The 18,988-nt window shown below is 41.9% G+C and overlaps 1 protein-coding gene across 1 annotated transcript; it reads right to left on the reverse strand.

The window, feature by feature from the left end:
- Positions 1–751: 751 nt before the first annotated feature.
- On the reverse strand, positions 752–18,162 carry LOC144598574 (melanocortin-2 receptor accessory protein 2A-like). Its single transcript, XM_078408755.1, has 3 exons — positions 17,978–18,162; positions 11,974–12,073; positions 752–1,684 (listed from the first exon to the last, which is right to left on the reverse strand). Exons 1-3 carry the CDS (start codon positions 18,111–18,113, stop codon positions 1,444–1,446), a joined length of 477 nt encoding a protein of 158 aa, XP_078264881.1. The 5' UTR covers positions 18,114–18,162; the 3' UTR covers positions 752–1,443.
- Positions 18,163–18,988: the final 826 nt, after the last annotated feature.

An 18,988-nucleotide genomic window follows, 5' to 3' on the forward strand; every position in this document is an offset into this window, starting at 1 on the left:
CCCCTGCATTCAAAGAGTTATTCTCGGCCCATCTGTGATAACCCCAACGTAACATCATCGCCAAACACCTCTTTCCCTCCTGGCCTCTACAACGTTTTGAAGAGAATATTCCCTCTGGGGTATTGATTTACTTGTCCTTTGCCACCAAAATTCATCCCCCCCCTTTCCCATGCTACCTATGTCTGCAAATCGGCCATTAAACGTCCTCATTTTAAGTTTACCTCTGGAGATAGACATTGCCATCTGGCCTTTTCCCTAATATCCTCTGGGCTCCACATACTCTCCAGGTCTCCTCAACATCATGGGGACCGAATGCAGATTAGCAAACAGTTTTGCGGAATATCTCCATAATTCCTCCGTGAGAGGAATAGATTGGGTAAACGCTCAGCCTCTTGCCCACAATAGGGGAATCGAGAACAAGAGGCCATAGGTTTAAGGTGAGGGAGGGAGAAGATTTAATAGGAACCTGAGGGATAGCATTTTTACACAAAGGGTGGTAGGTGTATGGAACGCCGGAGGAGGTAGTTGAGGCAGGTATTATTGCAATGTTTAGGAAACATTTAGACAGGTACATAGATCGGATAAGTTTAGAGGGATGTTGGCCAAACGCAGGCAGGTGGGACTAATGTAGATTGGGTATGTTGGTCGGCATGGCCAAGATGGGTCAAAGGGCCTGTTTGCACGCCGTGTGATTCTATGACTCTATCTCTGTTATATCACAAATATATGTCATATCACAAATATGGCCCTCCGAATTCAGGTTTCAGGCCTCCCAACACAGACCGGATTTCAGATCATTGCACTCAATCCACCGTTTCTTACAACAGTTCTTCTTTCACGCCCTAGGTTCTGCACCTCTGCCAGCACCAGTAGGCCCTTGCTCTGTCTCTCCCGCAGCTCCAGAAAAAACAGTATGAAGAAGAGTCCTGACCTGGAACATTACTATCCATGATCTCCAGAGATGCTGCCTGACCCATTGATTTACTCCAGCACTTTGTATCCTGTTTTTTAACCCCAAAATTCATAGTCACTCTCTCTTGATTTCTGTTCTCCCCACTCCCAATCAGATGTATCTACCCTTTGCCTTCTACACTGAAGTTCATCGGGCACTGGGCACATGGCAGCCATTGCAACTCAAGAATAAGTTTGACAATATCGACGTCTGCCACTTCTGGGAATGACTGAACCAAAGCAATCAGGTTCACAATTTCTGTTCCTCTTGCTACAGACACTGCCTGGCTTGTTGTTCTGTCGTTTCGACATATTCATTTTGGTCTCTAATGATTTTTGCTCGGCATAACTTCAACAATTTCAGTTAAAAATTCCAAAAATTCCCCTTGAACTATTGAAACATACATGAATGATTTTATTTCAGACCATATTGCTAAATATCGTGATGCTACAAGTTTACCCCGGGACAAGGAACTGGCAATTTATTGCAGATTAGGGCAAGTCTGATGATGGAATAACCATGCCAGGAATTACAATATTTTCCAGCTGTGTCCGTGGTACAGCTGAGGCTTCAGGACACTTCTGTTCATTGTTGAGGTTGGCATTTGCTGCTTTTCCAGAGACAGTCGATAGTAATGATGAAATGACGCATCTGGTCACATTCTCTGTCTGCTCTTGATGAAGAACATTCCGAGTAAACTTTGTTGCTGTCTTTCTCCGTGAGCTTTCGATTCTGCAAAATATTCAAGAATTCAGAATTGCCACGATACACTGTTCAATTTAATTGAATAAAATAAATTGCCACGACGCAATGTAATCAGCTGAATTACATTAACATTACATAGAATGAATGCACAGCTGCAGCCCCTCCCATTCAACTGACCAGTACAGAATTTATGCCTCCTCCCAGCTCTCTTCCTCCAACGTTCTGAACCTCGGTGCACATGACAATAATAAACCAATACCAATACCAAGGATGTGCAAGGCCTCGTGTGCAACAGACTGGATGGAGCCACACATTCCACAACACTATTGCATTGACTTGCACGTCCCCCAGGTATGAAATACGATGAACCATCGTATTTCTTTTAGGCTAAAACAATCCCCCAAGTCCTTCGTTTTGAGAAAGAGCATTTAAAGCTGGGGAGGTGTGGAGATCAGGATTGGCAGATATTGGTTGGGATGGGTAGAAGCCAGGAGATTGTTGGGTCAATGGTCTGATAGCAAGAGCATGATCAAAGACCTGATGAGTTCCAGGTTTGTGATTCGGGTGGGGATTGGAGGGCGGATTAGGATAACAGGTGTACAGCAGCCATCTGGAATGAGGAGTAGGTGGAATAGATGTTAGACAATTAGTTGAGAAGATCGAGACCACCAGCTAAGTGGGGCAAATCACATAAATGGAGATGCTGGTGGCAATGGGTGTTGGTTGGCCTTAGGGGGAGAGGTTGGGTAATGATATTTGTAGTTCCAAGGATGCACCTAAAGATATATAGGTGCCAGCTCATGTTGTCTCATGAGAGGCCAGTGGAGACTGTCCTGATGATAATATGGCACAAATTCACTGCATTCCTCTGAGAGGAAGACTATTAAAGGAAGAATGTCAGCAACACACCCTGGCATACACATCCCAGCAGAAGCTAACATCAGGGTGCCTGCTTTCACTTTTTGAGCTCTGTAAAATGACTCAGAAATGGTTATTGGACTCGGAGAAATGGACCCAGAATGGTGTAATGGTTTACACCAGGGAAAAAAATAATTTCAATTGCATAACATGGAATAGTCAATGATATGCTTTTGAATTTTCATGCACTGGGCTCAAATCCAGTAAAATATTCCCTGCAGTGAGAATTGTTCACATAATCAATAATTAAAGGAATAAAGAATATATTCTATCTGGCTTCATAGTTTAGTCTGCCACTGCCACACTTAGTTGATTTAATTAGTACACTTAAATCAGTGAGTATTTAATTACATTTGAATAGCTTGGTTAAATGAACTTCATTAAATCTAGTTGGTGGAGGGTGGATGATTAATGGCATGGTTGCAGAGGCGAGATGGTCAAATAAAAATAAATTGTTTCTTTAAAACAAAAGGAAATTATAAATGGTGCTTAGCTGTTCTCTCAACTCTTAATTCCTTCCTGTGATCTTGCTGGGTACAATAGTGTTCGACAACACTATTGCATCGATGTACCCACATGTTCCACTAGACTATTGCACTATTGTTGTTTGATTTTGTTATGTGGATGTTTGTATGTGTGGATACATACATAGATATATATATATATATATATATATAGTCATAAAGTCATGCGATAGGAGTAAAATTAGGCCATTCAGCCCATCAAGTCTATTCTGCCATTCAATCATGGCTGATCTATTTCTCCTGCCTAACCCCATTCTCCTACCTTCTCCCCATAACCTCTGACACCTGTACTAATCAAGAATCTATTTATCTTTGCCTTAAAAATATCCACTGACAGCCTCCAAAGCCTTCTGTGGCAAAGAGTGCCACAGATTCACCACCCTCTGACATTTCTCCTCATCTCCTTCCTAAAAGAACATCCTTTAATTCTGATCTATCTTTTATATATATATATATATATATATATATATATATATATATATATAGATACAAAAAGCTGGAGTAACTCAGTGGGACAGGCAGCATCTCAGGAGAGAAGGAAAGGAATGGATGACCTCTCGGGTCGAGACCTTTCTTCAGACCCTTCTTAAACCAGCATCTGCAGTTCCTTCTTACACATATATATATACAAATACACATATTTTTGATTAGTACAGGTGTCAGAGGTTATGGGGGGAAGGTAGGATAATGGGGTTAGGTGGGAGAGATAGATCAGCCATGATTCAATGGCTTGAGGGGCCGGATGGCCTAATTCTACTCCTATTACTTATGATATATATCAATGAAGCAATGGTCACTTCTCTGCCAGTGATCAGCATCCAGCATGCTCCTTCTTTGTCTGTAACCTCCTCCAGCTCCGCAATCCTCCAGCTGCTCCCAATTGAGCTTCTTGGACATAGCTACGTATCCGTGCGTTTTACTGGCAACCTACAGCAATATATGTCCTTATCTCTGGAATTCCTTGCTTACCCCTTTCAGCCTCTTTAAAGCAATCCTTCTAGCCTACTTTTTGATCAAGTATTTTGGCTATCATGAGACAATGAGCATCGGCATAAATGCATCTTTTTCTAGTTGGCAAGATGGAACCGGAGGTGTGAGTTTCATGATGGAGCTCAACATTTTCAAGAGTCAAGAGTGTTTCATTGACATATGTCATATGTCAACGGAACAAGGAAATTGTCATTTGCGGGAGCAAACGGATATGTAAACTCATACTCAGCAGATATCATAACAACCGGGAGTTCAATACATTTTTAAAAACCAATACAGTGCATAAAATAAAAACAAAGCCCCAACTCCTTAATGTAATCAAGGCAGTTCGTAGTTCGCAGTTCATAGTGTTCGATAGCCTGTTGGTTGTTGAGAAGAAGCCATTCCTGAAGCTGGAGTTTTCAGGGACCTGTACCTTCTTCCCGAAGGCAGGAGGGAAATGTGAGTGTGGCCAGGGTGATGTGGGTCCTTGACGATGCTGGCTACCTTTTTGAGGGAGCGCCTCCTGCAGATCCCTTCAATGGTGGGGAGGTCGGTGTTCCTGATGAACTGGGCAGTCTTCACCACTTTTAGTACATGGTATAAATTATTTTCAAGACGGTCTGGTTGCTAAATTTACAGATGGCACCCGGATAAGCAGGAAGTAAGTTTGCATTCAGGGAGAGGGTGGATCATTTGGTTTTAGCGTAGAAGGCGCAGTCAAGGATGCAGATAAATGTTTTATTTACTTTGCCAGAGTCCCAGGCCAGCTGCCAAAGAAGCAACAAAGGGCTAGAATGGGTTAAGTGAGAAGGGAAAGATCTGACAAATGGAGTAAAGTGTGGAAATATGCAAAAATTGTCCACTTTAACAGAAAAATAAAGCTGCATTTTTATCCAATTTGAGAAGTGGTTGCAGAGGTCTAAGAAACAGAGGGATCTGCACGGGATTCACAAAAGGCTGCCATCAGGTATATGATGTTAGAATTTGTTGCTAGGAAAATTAAATACATACAAAAACAGTGAGGTTATGCTTCAATTGTATAAGGTATTGGTGAGACCACAGATGGAAACAGATGTAGAGTATTGGTCTCCTTATTTAAGGAAGGATGTTTTGGAGTCAGTTTACTAAACTAATTCCTGCAATGGATATGTTGTCTTGTTAGGAAAGCTTGGACAAGCTAAGCTTGTATCCACTAGAGTTTAGAAGAGAACAGACTTGTTTGCAACATATGAGATCTGAGGTCTCTTGACATGGCAGATATGCGGAGATTTTCTCTTGTAGAAGAATGTAAAACAGGGGTTATTATTTAAAAATAAGGGATCATACATTTAAGATAAAGATGAGCCAATTTTATTTTTCTCGCAGGATCAGGAGACTTTGGAACATCGCAAAGTAATTGAATGATTTTGAGACTGAGATAGATGCATGCTTCAAAATCAAGGGATGAAAGGTAACTGTAAGGCAAAAAATGGGGATTTGTTACCATCAGATCAGCCATGATCTTATTAAATGGCGAAGCAATCTCGAAAGGTTGAGTGCACCTAATGCACATGTTTGTATGTCACCAGTCCTAACATGTAGCTCGTTGTGGAATGATGCATGTTTCAACTCCAGTGCAGATCTTTGAAGTGATTTATTCCGTTACAGATGCTTTTGAAGTGAAACATCTAGTTGCTGGTATTGTCCAGTAGATGCGATGGAGAATTAGCAAAAGAGATGGAAGGGGATGTGTCCCATTCATGGGTCTGTAAGTTTTCTTTCAAGCAAACCCGCTGTCTCAAGACTGATTCGTTTCTAATGGAGAAGCCTCCATTCAACAGAGGATAAATGATCACTGTTTAAACTGAATAATATGCTACTAATTTAGCCAAATTTGATTTGTTACACACAAAAGCGCCAACCATTCTGCAGAAGGTTTCAAACAAGGGGCCTCCTGCATCTCCCTCTGAGTTGTCCAGATTTGTAAACAAGAACAAGGTAGGTCATTATTTTTGTCTGCCGCAAAGCGTAGACATTCAGGCGTCCCAGAGTCATCTTGCAGGCAGAAGTTCCAATGTTGCCCATTTTACAACTATCTCTAATTAACTGTAAAATGTGAAAATGCCCTCGGGCTTCCTAATGCAACGGAATATTCTATTCCAGCTTCTTTTTAAAGATTTAACATGCTGGAAGCAAAATTAGATCACGCTGTAGTAAAAATAAAACTCTTGTTAGACTACATGAAATGCATTTAAACGGATGCATGGCCTTCTGCAAGTGATTCATTATTATCAAAAGAAGCTTATCTGATGGCAAACGGCAGCCTTTTTCAACAGAGCGCAACAAATCTACCCAATTAAAAAATCTAACCCAACTTCTTCTCTGAGAAACACCAGCCGTAAATAGCATAATGATCTGTCAAACATGTCAATGTGACCAGAGCCAAGGGAAAGACAACACTGCTTATTTCTCTACAAAGTTTAGTGTTTCGAACCATTTTGAAAATCAGGACATGGCCCAAGATGGCAAAAAAACGTTATTTGGTGTTAGGAGTAAAACTATCTAGTATGTTGTTGTCTGCGGTGGGTTTATTATGATGAATGCTGTTGACTACATTGCCAGACAGTCATGCCGAACAAGATTTTATTGCGTAGTGTTTCCTTACAGTCATCTGCTAATTCTAAACATGGTAATTTATTTAAACGATAAATTTGATGATTTTCAAGCAGCTGACAAGCTATGCATCTATTTTGTCTGCCTGTTTAATAATCTGCAAATAATCTTTGGTTTTATTTTATCTCTTCAAATCAACACAAATATGCTTGGATGAGGCAAGATATCTCAGATACTGATTCTAGGCAGAGGAGTTCAAATTATGTCTGCATTTAAATCACACTTAAAGAATGTGATGTCTCAATTAAGGTGAAATAAAACCATAGGAAGTAGCTCTCTAATATATTTCTAGAAACAAAGAATTAGATAGATCTTGCTTCCTACCACAACAGTATTGTTTTCAGCCTCTGGGTATCATTGCCGAGGATAGCATTTATTACCTTACAAATTATCTTAGAAAAAATCCTTGCAGTCATTCAGGTGAAGCTAACCGATGGTGAAGTTAGGGAGGGATTTACAGGATTTAAATCCAGCAATGATGAGCAAAGTATCTCCAGATCAGAAATGTCATAAAACCTGTAGTAGTGTTCCCAATCGCCCATTGCCTTGGCTCCTCTGGTGGGTGTGAGAGGTGCTGTCAGAGTAGTCTAAGTAATTGCAGTACTTTTTTGTCAGTGCTACAAACTGACACTTCTGTGCATCAGTAGTAGAAGGAACAGAAAGTTAGCACAGTGGGTGGGATACCAATCAAACAGGCTGGTCTGTCCTAGATGCCGGTGATTCTATCCCACTCCCGACAGATGATGAAAAGGTCTTTGGATTTGAGAAGGTGAATCACTCACTGAAAGAGCGAGTCTCTGAACTCACCTTACACCTATGGTAATTAAATGCATGGTCCAGTTGAGTTCCTGGTCAATAGTGACAACTAGGACATTAATGGTGGAGGAGTCAATAATGGTGATGCCAACTAATGTCAAGGAAGATAGTTAGTGGTGGGCCTGCCTCGACTGAGGGTGTCTTGTGATAAATGGCCGAAACACCCAGTGATGTTGAGGTACACAACTGAAGATGTGTCTGAATGGTAGCAACATCACCTAGTGGTCACCCCCAAGAACAACACCAGTCAATTGTAGTGCAAACCTTAGGGATTGTAACATCTAGTCCTACTAATCAATCTTGTTAGAGATGCTCATACAATACAATACAATATATCTTTATTGTCATTGTACAGGGGTACAACGAGATTGGGAATGCGCCTCCCATATGATGCAATAAATTAATTAGCTAGTCAGTATTAATTTAAACAACCCAATGAAACAAATTAGAACAGTTTTAAAACAGAATAAAGTGCAAGTAGATCTGTGCTGGTTCACTGTGCGATGTGACCATCCGGCTCAGCAGGACCGGTTCATAGCAGCTATGGCCTTGGGGATGAAGCTGTTCCTGAGTCTGGAGGTGCGGGCGTAGAAGGCCTTGTATCGTCTGCCCGATGGTAGAATTTTGAACAGATTGTTGCAGGGGTGTGAGGAGTCTTTGCGAATGCTGGCGGCTTTTCTGAGGCATTGTGTGTTGTAGATGCCCTCCAAGGCTGGTAGCTGTGTTCCGATAGTCTTCTGAGCTCTATGGACTACCCGCTGAAGAGCTTTCCTCTCTGCCTCCGTGCAGCTGAGATACCACACAGGGATGCCATGTGTTAGGATGCTCTCTATGGTGCAGCGGTAGAAGGTCGTCAGCAGCTGTTGGGGTAGACCAGACCTTTTCAGTGTTCTTAGGTGGAACAGTCGTTGCTGCGCCTTCTTGACCAGCGCAGCAGTGTTAGTGGACCATGTTAGGTCCTCAGAAATGTGAGTGCCCAGAAACTTGAAGCTGGACACTCTCCACACTGACCCCATTGATAAGGATCGGGGCGTATTCCCCGTTGTGTGACCTACGGAAGTTGATGATCAGCTCCTTGGTCTTGGTGGTATTTAGGGACAGGTTGACTATGTATTTGTGATACAAATTTGTCTGCCTATTATCAGCCCATGCCTGAACGTTTCCCAGGTCTAGCTAAATGCAGAAACATCCAGTAAGAACAACCATCTCCACTATTATATTTTCCTCTTGATGTTCATTGACTTCAATTTTACCACAATTCTGATGTTAAGGGTATTCATTATAGACAATAGACAATAGACAATAGGTGCAGGAGTAGGCCATTCAGCCCTTCGAGCCAGCACTGCCATTCAATGCGATCATGGCTGATCACTCTCAATCAGTACCCCGTTCCTGCCTTCTCCCCATACCCCCTCACTCCGCTATCCTTAAGAGCTCTATCCAGCTCTCTCTTGAAAGCATCCAACGAACTGGCCTCCACTGCCTTCTGAGGCAGAGAATTCCACACCTTCACCACTCTCTGACTGAAAAAGTTCTTCCTCATCTCCGTTCTAAATGGCCTACCCCTTATTCTTAAACTGTGGCCCCTTGTTCTGGACTCCCCCAACATTGGGAACATGTTTCCTGCCTCTAATGTGTCCAATCCCCTAATTATCTTATATGTTTCAATAAGATCCCCCCTCATCCTTCTAAATTCCAGTGTATACAAGCCTAATTGCTCCAGCCTTTCAACATACGACAGTCCCGCCATTCCGGGAATTAACCTAGTGGTTAACCTACGCTGCACGCCTCATCTGGCTAGACCTGGGAAACGTTCAGGCGTGGGCTGATAATAGGCAGACAAATTTGTATCACAAATACATTCTCACCTCAACTCTGGAGTTCAGTTCTTTGGTCCATGTTTGTACACACCTGATCCAGATATGAAGCTCAATCCCGCTGCTCCTCAGCATCCAGGACTCCAAAGCCATTGCAGAACCTCTGCTGGCGCAATGAACAGGCCCCTTCCACAAAACTGCCTTGAAAGCTTTGGCAGAAAGCAAAGTATGCCCGCAGCTTCGATTGAAAGATACACCGAGTACTCGTTGGCACTAGTTCTTTGTTATCCGACTTTCACATCTGCTCCCTACACACGAGGGCCAATTTACAGAGGTCAATTAACTTACAATTCTGCACGCCTTTGCAATGTGGGAGGAAATCGGAGCACATGGGGGAAACTCACGCAGACACATGAAGAATGTGAGAACTCCACATAGACAACACCCGAAGTCAGGATTGAACCCAGGTCTCTAGAGATGTGAGGCAGCAGCTCTACCAACTGCGCCGCTGTGCCGCCCTATGTTAGCTATCAATGCCACAAGGGATGCACATTGTTGATAGCTTTTAATAATACTGACACTTACCACACATTAGCCATGGTAACCTATTTTAAAAACATTTTTTAAAAATCTATTTTTTTGATGAAAAGTAACTAAAACTATCCAGCAACACTCATAAATAATTAAAGTCAATAAACTGAAACAAGAGAATACGGCACAGTGCATATTTGCAACATATGGCTCCTGATATAAAACACCCCAACCCTTACTGAAATTGATGGTGTTTACACTTGCCCCATGTTTAACTTGGTGTGGGATCCAATCCACTGGGAAATTTCAACAGGATTTGGTATGCAATATCTAATGCTAATGAATCCTAACCCTAATGAATCCTAGATTATCTGATTTCCAGCAGAATAAAAACACAATGCAATCAGTGAAGGTATAGCTCTGCTGGTCTGTAAATGAATGTTCAGTTCTGCTGGGTTTGTGGGTGAAGACTCAGCTCTGCTGGTCCTGGAGGTGAAGGGTTAGCTCTGCTGGGCCAGTGGGTAAAGGCAGAGCTCTGCTGGTTCAGGGGGTGTAGGGTCAGTTCTGCTGTTCCAGTGGGCGAAGATTCAGCTCTGCTGGTCCTGTAAGTGAAGGGTCAGCTCTGCTGGTCCAGCGGGTAAACGTTCAGTTCTGCTGGTCTTGTGGGTGAATAGAGTGCTGCTGGTTATTTATTGCAGTTACCCCTGTCAGCCTACTACCAAATCCTAGTACTAAAGATGACAGTCAACATTTGATGGTGGGCTTGGCAGAATCTGCTGGAATCCCAGAGGAGTTCTCCGGTCATACATTCCTAACGGACGATTACATGGTTCTATTTATATCATGAGGCTAAATCGGAGACTGTAGAGACTTAGCTGACTCACTGGGTAATTCCCAAAAGAGTCATGGAATATGGTCTGAATTAATGTCCTTTAATACACGAAGGAACTCTTGCAAGAGTCTCCGGATTTATTACCTATGAGCTATAATAATCTATATACTAAAACTCATGTTTGTTTGTTTGTTCCTGAGCTACTATCAAAACGACAAACGATAGCGCAGCAATTTTAGGCCCACCTTACTCACTGTCGTCCCAGGGTCCTATGGAGGAAGTTTCATTGAAATCGGTATTATATTTTTTAAGTTATTCACATTTAAAAAGTGAGAGCCGCCGCCGTCTACCACTGAACATCCCCACACTGGGACGGGACAGGACTCTTCCCCCCACCCCCCCACCACCAATGGCTGCCTGGGCCGGGAGGCGGGTTGCTACGGCAACCGGGTTCCTCCCGGGAGGGAGGAGGGGCGAGAGAGGTGGGGGGGTAGGGGAGGGAGGGAGGTGGGGGGTGGGGGAGGGGGGGTGGAGGAGGGGAGAAGAGGGAGGGGGCGAGGTGAGGGAGGGGGGGGTGGCGGGAGGAGAGCCTGCTGCACCAGTGCAGGAGAGGCAACCCGGAGGGGGGATGGGGAGAGGGGGGGAGGGGGCAAGGGGGGGAGGGGAGGGGGAGAGGGTAGGGGGGCGGGAGAGGGGGGGAGGGGAAGGGGTTTTGGGGGTAGAGGGGTGGGGTAGTGGGGGAGGAGAGGGTGCTGCACCATTGCAGGAGTGGTTTGGGCCCAACGGCTCCACTTGGTCTAGTGTAAATTATTTAAGAACATTTTTTGCTACTATTTAACAGCAACAAATCCAGATTTGAATACTAAGTCTGATAGAAAGTTGTATGTGCATCACTGATTTTCTGATGTTTGTAAAGTGAGAATACTCCAATCCCAAAAAGCTAGAATTTTAAATAATTTGCTAATATTCAATTTACTCCTATCCTTGTGCTGACATTTGCATTGGATTTCTTGAAGAAATTAATCACTGCTTTTATTATTCAATGATCAGGGTTTGGTTGGCAGTTTAAGATGTTATCTTATCCCATTTAACACCTACCTAAAATTAGCAGCTGACGATGTACCTTAATGAGGTGTGGGTTGACTGTCAACTTGCGGGAAATATGTAACTTGATAGATAAAATGCACTTTGACAAGTAATGTGAATCAAATAATCACTGTAACTAAAAATGAAAACACTATTAAATCTACTTACTGTGCTGGCGTTGGACCAGAACGTGACATTAACATAAGTATTATGAAGAGAAATATCATAAAGACAGCAAGACCAACCCAGAAGGCTATTACAATGGAATCTGTAAGAAGAGATCAGAATTAGATATAATACCCCAATAATTGTTAAAAAGGAACATTGAACATGATCAGAGTTTGTATTGTTAAGGGACCATCACAAGATCACAAGCTCAAATTTACATGTAAAATTAGCAATACTGAAATCCATTCTACATTCACGTTAAAGTATCTTCCCACAAGCGTGGACAATATTAGAGTCTGCAATGGCTAATGCATCATCTGAGAAGATTTCTTCTTGGTTGCACTATCCTTCAGATGTCTTTTTTTATTTCAAATTTTTGTCTTCCAAAATTCAGGGAGAACAACAATGAAATAACTTGCTATTCCTTGCAAAATCTGAGATGCAAGGATTTGAAAGATCGTAAGTGGTTAGTCTCTCAGACTAGTTTCCCATGCTCCAATCCCTATAACACACCTGAGTTGATCATGAACTACAGACCTACAATGTCCAGTGGTTTATATGAAGCTTTCTACATGATTGCCACCTTGCAGTATTAATTGATTGACTGTGACCAAACTAATTTAACCTTGCAGATTTATTTTTGTTTGACTAGCTCTCCGTTCTTTATTCATTGTACTCTCCACCACAGCGAGGTGGTTCCACTTGTGTGGGCCTAAAATGTAAGGTTGATTTAATTTTGATGCCTGAACCCACCATTGTTTTTTGTTCCAATCCTCCAGTGAAGCATGAATTCACTTCCAGTTTGGTACACTGCATTTATTGCACATGAAGTGATCCCTTTTACCATTTAGCAGGACATACCATTCAGTCTGTAAGGGTGACCCTGAGTTTTTTATTGTCACTTTAATTCTCTGCCCTAGTATCACTTTCATCTCTGTGTCTTTGTTCCAATGATACCCAATGTAACCTTGAGGATCGGCATCTCATCTCCCAGCTGAGCATGTTGAAGCCCTTGAGACTCAATATTAGGTAACCAAAGATTTATACAAAGTGCTGGAGTTACTCATCGAGTCAGGCAACATCTCTGGAGAAAAAGGATGGGTGATGTTTCTGGTCGGGACACTTCTCATAACGAGCTGTGTCTTCATTTCCACAGATGTTGTTGGATATTTCTGTTTCAATTTACTCCTTTGTTTCCTTTTCCTTCTGCCACCAATTGCCTTTTTTCTAGTAATAGTTGCCTTTAAATTTTATTCTGAACCTTTCACATATAGTCCACCAGTTCCCCCTCATGCTCATTTCCTTACTATTCTAGTTCTAATCACACATCATCGACATAAATAGCTGTGTCTGTTTCTATCCCCAGAGACTACTGAGTTCCTCCACACTAATCAGTATTAATTCAAGGCCTGTTGATCCCGAGGAAGCTGGATTTAATTTCACTGCAGTGACATTTTTTCAAATGGAAATTGTTATTTCTAGTGAATGATCATTCCAAAAGTGTTTTGTGAAGCAAGTCTGCTGGCCTCGACAAAATTTCAATTTATTGACTTAATTAGAATCAGAAAATATTATATTTGTATATTTATGTATATTTGTATATAATGTATATTTTGATTTTCTGCTAAGAGTCCGATTAACTAATGCTTCTCACTATCAGCAAGCTTTTATTATTTCTTAGGTGTAATCTATTAACTATTATATCCTTTTGCTGATTATTTTATCCAAGAAATTAAACTCTAATATATACATATTTATCTGAAATGGAATGTTGACATTATTTGATAAATATTAATTTCCCTTTTGTCATTTGAGAGAGCTTATCGTAATGTGTACTGCATTAAGTTATCCACACGATAATTGAAATTTTAAAATAGAGCATCATAAAAATCACGTCTTTTCAGATTTTAATGTAACATGCTAGTAGTTTTAATTGCGACTGTAACAAAGGTGAGAGATGCAGATAAAGATTTTAAAAGAAGTTATAGAGTCGTAGAATCATACAGCATGGAAACAGGACCTTCAGCCCAACTTGCCCATGCCAACCATGATGCCCCATCTACACCAGCTCCACCTGCCCATGTTTGGGCCATATCCCTCTAAACCTTTCCTATCCAAGTAACTTTCCAAATGCCTTTTAAATGTTGTTGTAGTACCTGCTTGAACTATCTCCTCTGGCAGCTTGTTCCATATACCCACCACCCTCTGTATGAAAAAGTTGCCCGTCAGGTTCCTATTAAATGTTTCACCTCTCACCTTAACCCTGTGTACCCTGGACCTTGATTCCTCTATTCAGGGTTTTTTTTAAAACGCTGTGCATTTACCTTATCTATTCCTTATTTCCTAAGTATGATGTTTTTTTTGTAACATTTGATCCTTAATTGTTATGAGAAGGACGGAGTCACCATCTTGAACCTGCCAACCATGTCCTGTAGGTTCCAAACAGGGAGTTCCAACATTGTGATCCATCATGCAGTATCATTGATATATTTTCAAATCAGTGATGGGGTATGACTTGCAGGGGACCGAGAGATGGCAGAATTCCCCACGTGCCCATGAACATCAAAATTGGGAACTGTTGACTGAAGACCCTTGGCAATCTGCTGCAGTGCACCTTGCAAATGAGACACGTGGTGGTGATGTTATGCCTGAAGGTGGTGGTGTGAAAGGTCAGGTGGGTGGATGGGATGCCAGTTTGCTTTTGATGTGCTTGGCCTTGAGTTTCATCAATATTCGTGGAGCTAGCATGCGGCACGGTGGCACAGCTGTAAGGTTGCTGTAGAGTAGAGTTGCTGCCTTACAGCGCCAGAGACCCGGGTTCGATCCTGACTAGTATGGGTGCTGTTTGTACAGAGTTTGTATGTTCTCCCCGTGACCGCTTGGGGTTTCTCTGGGTGGTCCGGTTTCCTCCCACACTCCAAAGACGTACTGGTTTGTAGGTTAATTGGCTTCGGTAAAATTATAAATAGTCTCTAGTATGTAGGAGAGTGTTGTGCCTTGGGATGAGACTGCCACCTAAGACTGAAATAAAGAATTTCTTCATCAAAATGTTACTGAATTTTTGTAATTCTCCACCTCAGGGGGCTAGTTGCTTAGTATATTTGAAGTTCAGATCATTAGATCTGCGGATGCCATGGGAATCAAGTGGTCCAGAGGTTGTGTGGAAAAGTAGACCAGAAGCCAGGCACGAGCTGTTCTTGATTAATAGGGTGAGCTCAAAGAACCTTTAGTTTAGTTTAGAGATACAGCACGGAAACAGGCCCTTCGGCCCATCGAGTCCTCACCGACTAGCAATCCCAGCATATTAACACTATCCCACACACAATACGGACAATTTACATTGATACCAGGCCAATTAACCTGTAGGTCCTTGGAGCGTGGGAGGAAACCAAGATCTTGGAGAAAACCCATACAGGTAACGGGGAGAATGTACAAACTCCGTACAGACAAGCACCCATAGTCAGGATCGAACCCGGGCCTTGGTGCTGTGAGGCAGCAACTCTACCATTACGCCACCATGCCGTTCATGCTCATTTTTCTTAGTTTTAAGATCCCTTAAACTATAATGAAAATGAAAAGTATTAATAAAGCTTTGAAATAGGAACAATGGAATAAGGGAACACCATAGAATTATGCTGTTTTGATTCAGACAGAATCCTAATATCTCATATAGCTATCTCATCAATGAAAACGTAGGAAGCCTTGAGTTATCCTCTCAATCCATAGTGTCATTGAACAGACACAAAATGCTGGAGTAACTCAGCGGGACTGGCAGCATCTCTGGAGAGAAGGAATGGCATTGAAAACCTGGCACAATCCAGTGCTTAAGGAGCGTGACAGGAACCATCGACTTTAATTAGGAAGTGAGTGCAAATAACGAGTTGACACTGCATAATTCATCTAAGGTAATACTGCAAATGGGTTATTAATTCTAATTCGCACTATATAAATTTTTTAAATAATGTTTTTCATGCAGGAAATGCTATGTTCGTTGTGAATTCACTCAGAAGGCCAGGACGCCATTTCAGAGATATCTCAACTTGGCATTAACTTTGAGTGCTGAGTGTAAACTTCCTCTCGTAATGATAAGGATAAGATTCTATGTTATTTTAAACCATACTTTCTCAGTTGCCATATAAAACACTCACAAGTTCACAATTTATAGGAATAGAAGTTATTCGGCCAATCGAGACTACTCCGCCATTCAATCATTGATGATCTCTGCCTCCTAATCCCATTTTCCAGCCTTCTCCCCATAACCCTTGACAGCTGTTCTAATCAAGAATTTTCTATCTCTGCCTTAAAAATATCCACTGAGTTCACACTCACATCACTCCCATCCCATAAACTGTCAATTACAAGTACATTTAACCGATTCTCATTCATCCCCTTCTCTAAAGATAAAGTCAAACAATCAAACAATCTGGTCTTTGTAGTTGAAGGAATGGAACACAAGAGGGCAGAAATAATGCTACCACTAATCTCTGGGTAAACTGCACTCGGATACTTTGACATCAACATCACCGATCTGAGTGAGACATAGCAGGCAGAAAATGGCCAGTTTGAAGAATAATGTGAGGTACACCTCTTTCTGAAGAAGCAAACCAGAAAAGTAATACCATCTTCACAGGGTGAACTTTGAAGAATGAGCTAGTCTGACATCTCAGCAGATCCCTCAGCACAATTAGAGAATGCCTGACAAGTCTTTGGTTTGATCTGAAATGGTGCAAAGTGAAGAATATATATAATATATCTAAATTTTTGAGAATCTCTAGCATGTGTGCTGGGAACACATGGAAACTCTAAAGATTAGGAAGAGCACACTCGTCTCACAAGCTTTCCAAAACACCTCCTGTACCATCAGATGTCTTCTCTCCCGCCAGTGGAAGCATCTGTGATTTCTATTTTGGCTTCATCAGTAACTTCAAAACTCACAAAACTGAAGTGGATTCAAACCATGCTTGATTCTGAGTGACTGCGTAAGAAGAAGGCAGCTATGCATGGAGAATAGCGAGCACTCCTGGGCATCGCGGATTAAGAAAGATATATTTTCATTGAAGAGAGTTTGGCATAAATGTTCTAAAATTATACCTAGACTCCAAGGATGAAATTCCACACAAAAGATAACAGAAAGGAGGGATGTGCTTCCTGGAATTTTTGTTCCGGAAAGTGTTGATTATTTTTCAATATGTTAAGGAGAATTCACGATAGAACAATACAAATTATTTTCTACAGGTTACGGAGTCCAGAATAAACCCAGAAAACAAATAGTCTATGGCTATAAGATATTTTAACACATCTATGGAGGGAATGGATATCATATCATATCATATCATATACAGGCCCTTTCGGCCCACCAAGTCCGTGCCGCCCAGCGATCCCCGTACATTAACACTATCTTACACCCACTAGGGACAATTTTTTTACATTTACAAGGGTCCCGACCTGAAACGTTGTCTGTTCATTCCCTGCACAGATGCTGCCTGACCCCCCCCCCCCCCAAGTAACCCCAACATTTTGTGTTTCACTCAAGATTCCAGCATGTGCAATTAATTGTATCTCCATATATACGATCGATAATTTGGCCCATCAGATTATGGTTAGCGTTATCTCGCAGCACCATTAAAAATCAAGTATCCATCCTTAGCTGAACCAATTCCACTCTTCCGTGCCATTGTAGTTTGCAACTCTTCTGCCGCACTTATAAATATAGAGCAGGTGAGATGGAAAACCAAGAATATTGCAAGTTAAGGATGTAACATTTGGCTTTGAATTGCAGGTTCATTCAATCGCTATCCTAAAATCCGCTGAGTCTCACTTCAGTTTGAAAATTAAATCACTCAAGTTAAAGGTTACTCAGAGGACAATCTTTTGTAGCTTTTTAACTATAAAAGTGATCAATCAGTTACAGATCCTGCCATGGCCAACTGATCCTAAATGTCTCATGTTGCCCGATCGGTTCTCCTAATTAAAAAAATCCATGCTAGTTTACGGAAATACTCACACTTATTTGCTTTGAGTCCATCAAATGAAATATCAAATTCGTAATAGTCGTATTCGTACTCGTAAGTCGGGCCGCTGATGAACGATTCCTCGGAAGAGTTTCCAAAAGTGGCAATATCTTCAACTTCCACCATCATGTTAATGCACAAATGGAGCAGGCGGGGAGAGGAGCCGCTTGCTATTTAATACTGCTCCTCCGCTTCAATGACCTAACTCGACAGACAAATCCCAACCCCATGCAGAAAGTCGCCGATAGCTTTCATTGTACGAGGTGGCAAATGATCTCCCTCTGCTGGCGGACATATCACTTCTAGTCACTGACACCCAAAAACAAAACTGCCGTGCTGGAAATCCGAAACAAAGCCAGAGCACGTCGTTCACATGCAGCAGGTCAGAAGACACCACAGCATCTGCGGTAAGAGAAACAGAGTTAAGGTGACGTCCAGGGCTTGTTTCACTGACAGTGGCAATCTGTGCATCTGACCTAACCATCGGGAATACCTAGAATGGATTCCAGCGTAATAAACAAAATCCAAACACCTGCACACCTCCAGATAACACCACTTAAAAGACCTTTTCATTTTCCTAGCGCAGCATCATTGCATATGCATCATCGTGATTTAAACCATAGCTACGGGGCATTGTTTTCCTAGCAACCTTAATTTCTAATCCGCGTTTTTAAAATGTGTTGTTTTAAGGATGAATCGCAGTTTTGCCCTAATTTGTATCCCACACAAGAATAACCGGGTAATCTCACATGTATGAAAAGGCATTTAAATACCAAGGCGCGACTGAGATCACAGATATGTAAACAAGACAAATGTTTCACTTCAGGAAAATAGATACTAGCAACAAAATGAGAACGCGGAACTGAAGTCACCTGATAACTTTGAAAGAAGGTGGACCATTGTCGGCAAAGATGGGAAAGGGGCGATGATGTTCTAACTCTATTTTAATTGAATTGCAGCGGAGGTACTGAAAGAAATTTAAGATGTTACTAGACCAAGTGGAC

The sequence above is a fragment of the Rhinoraja longicauda genome, chromosome 12 (assembly GCF_053455715.1).
Source record: "Rhinoraja longicauda isolate Sanriku21f chromosome 12, sRhiLon1.1, whole genome shotgun sequence".
Taxonomy (NCBI): domain Eukaryota; kingdom Metazoa; phylum Chordata; class Chondrichthyes; order Rajiformes; family Arhynchobatidae; genus Rhinoraja; species Rhinoraja longicauda.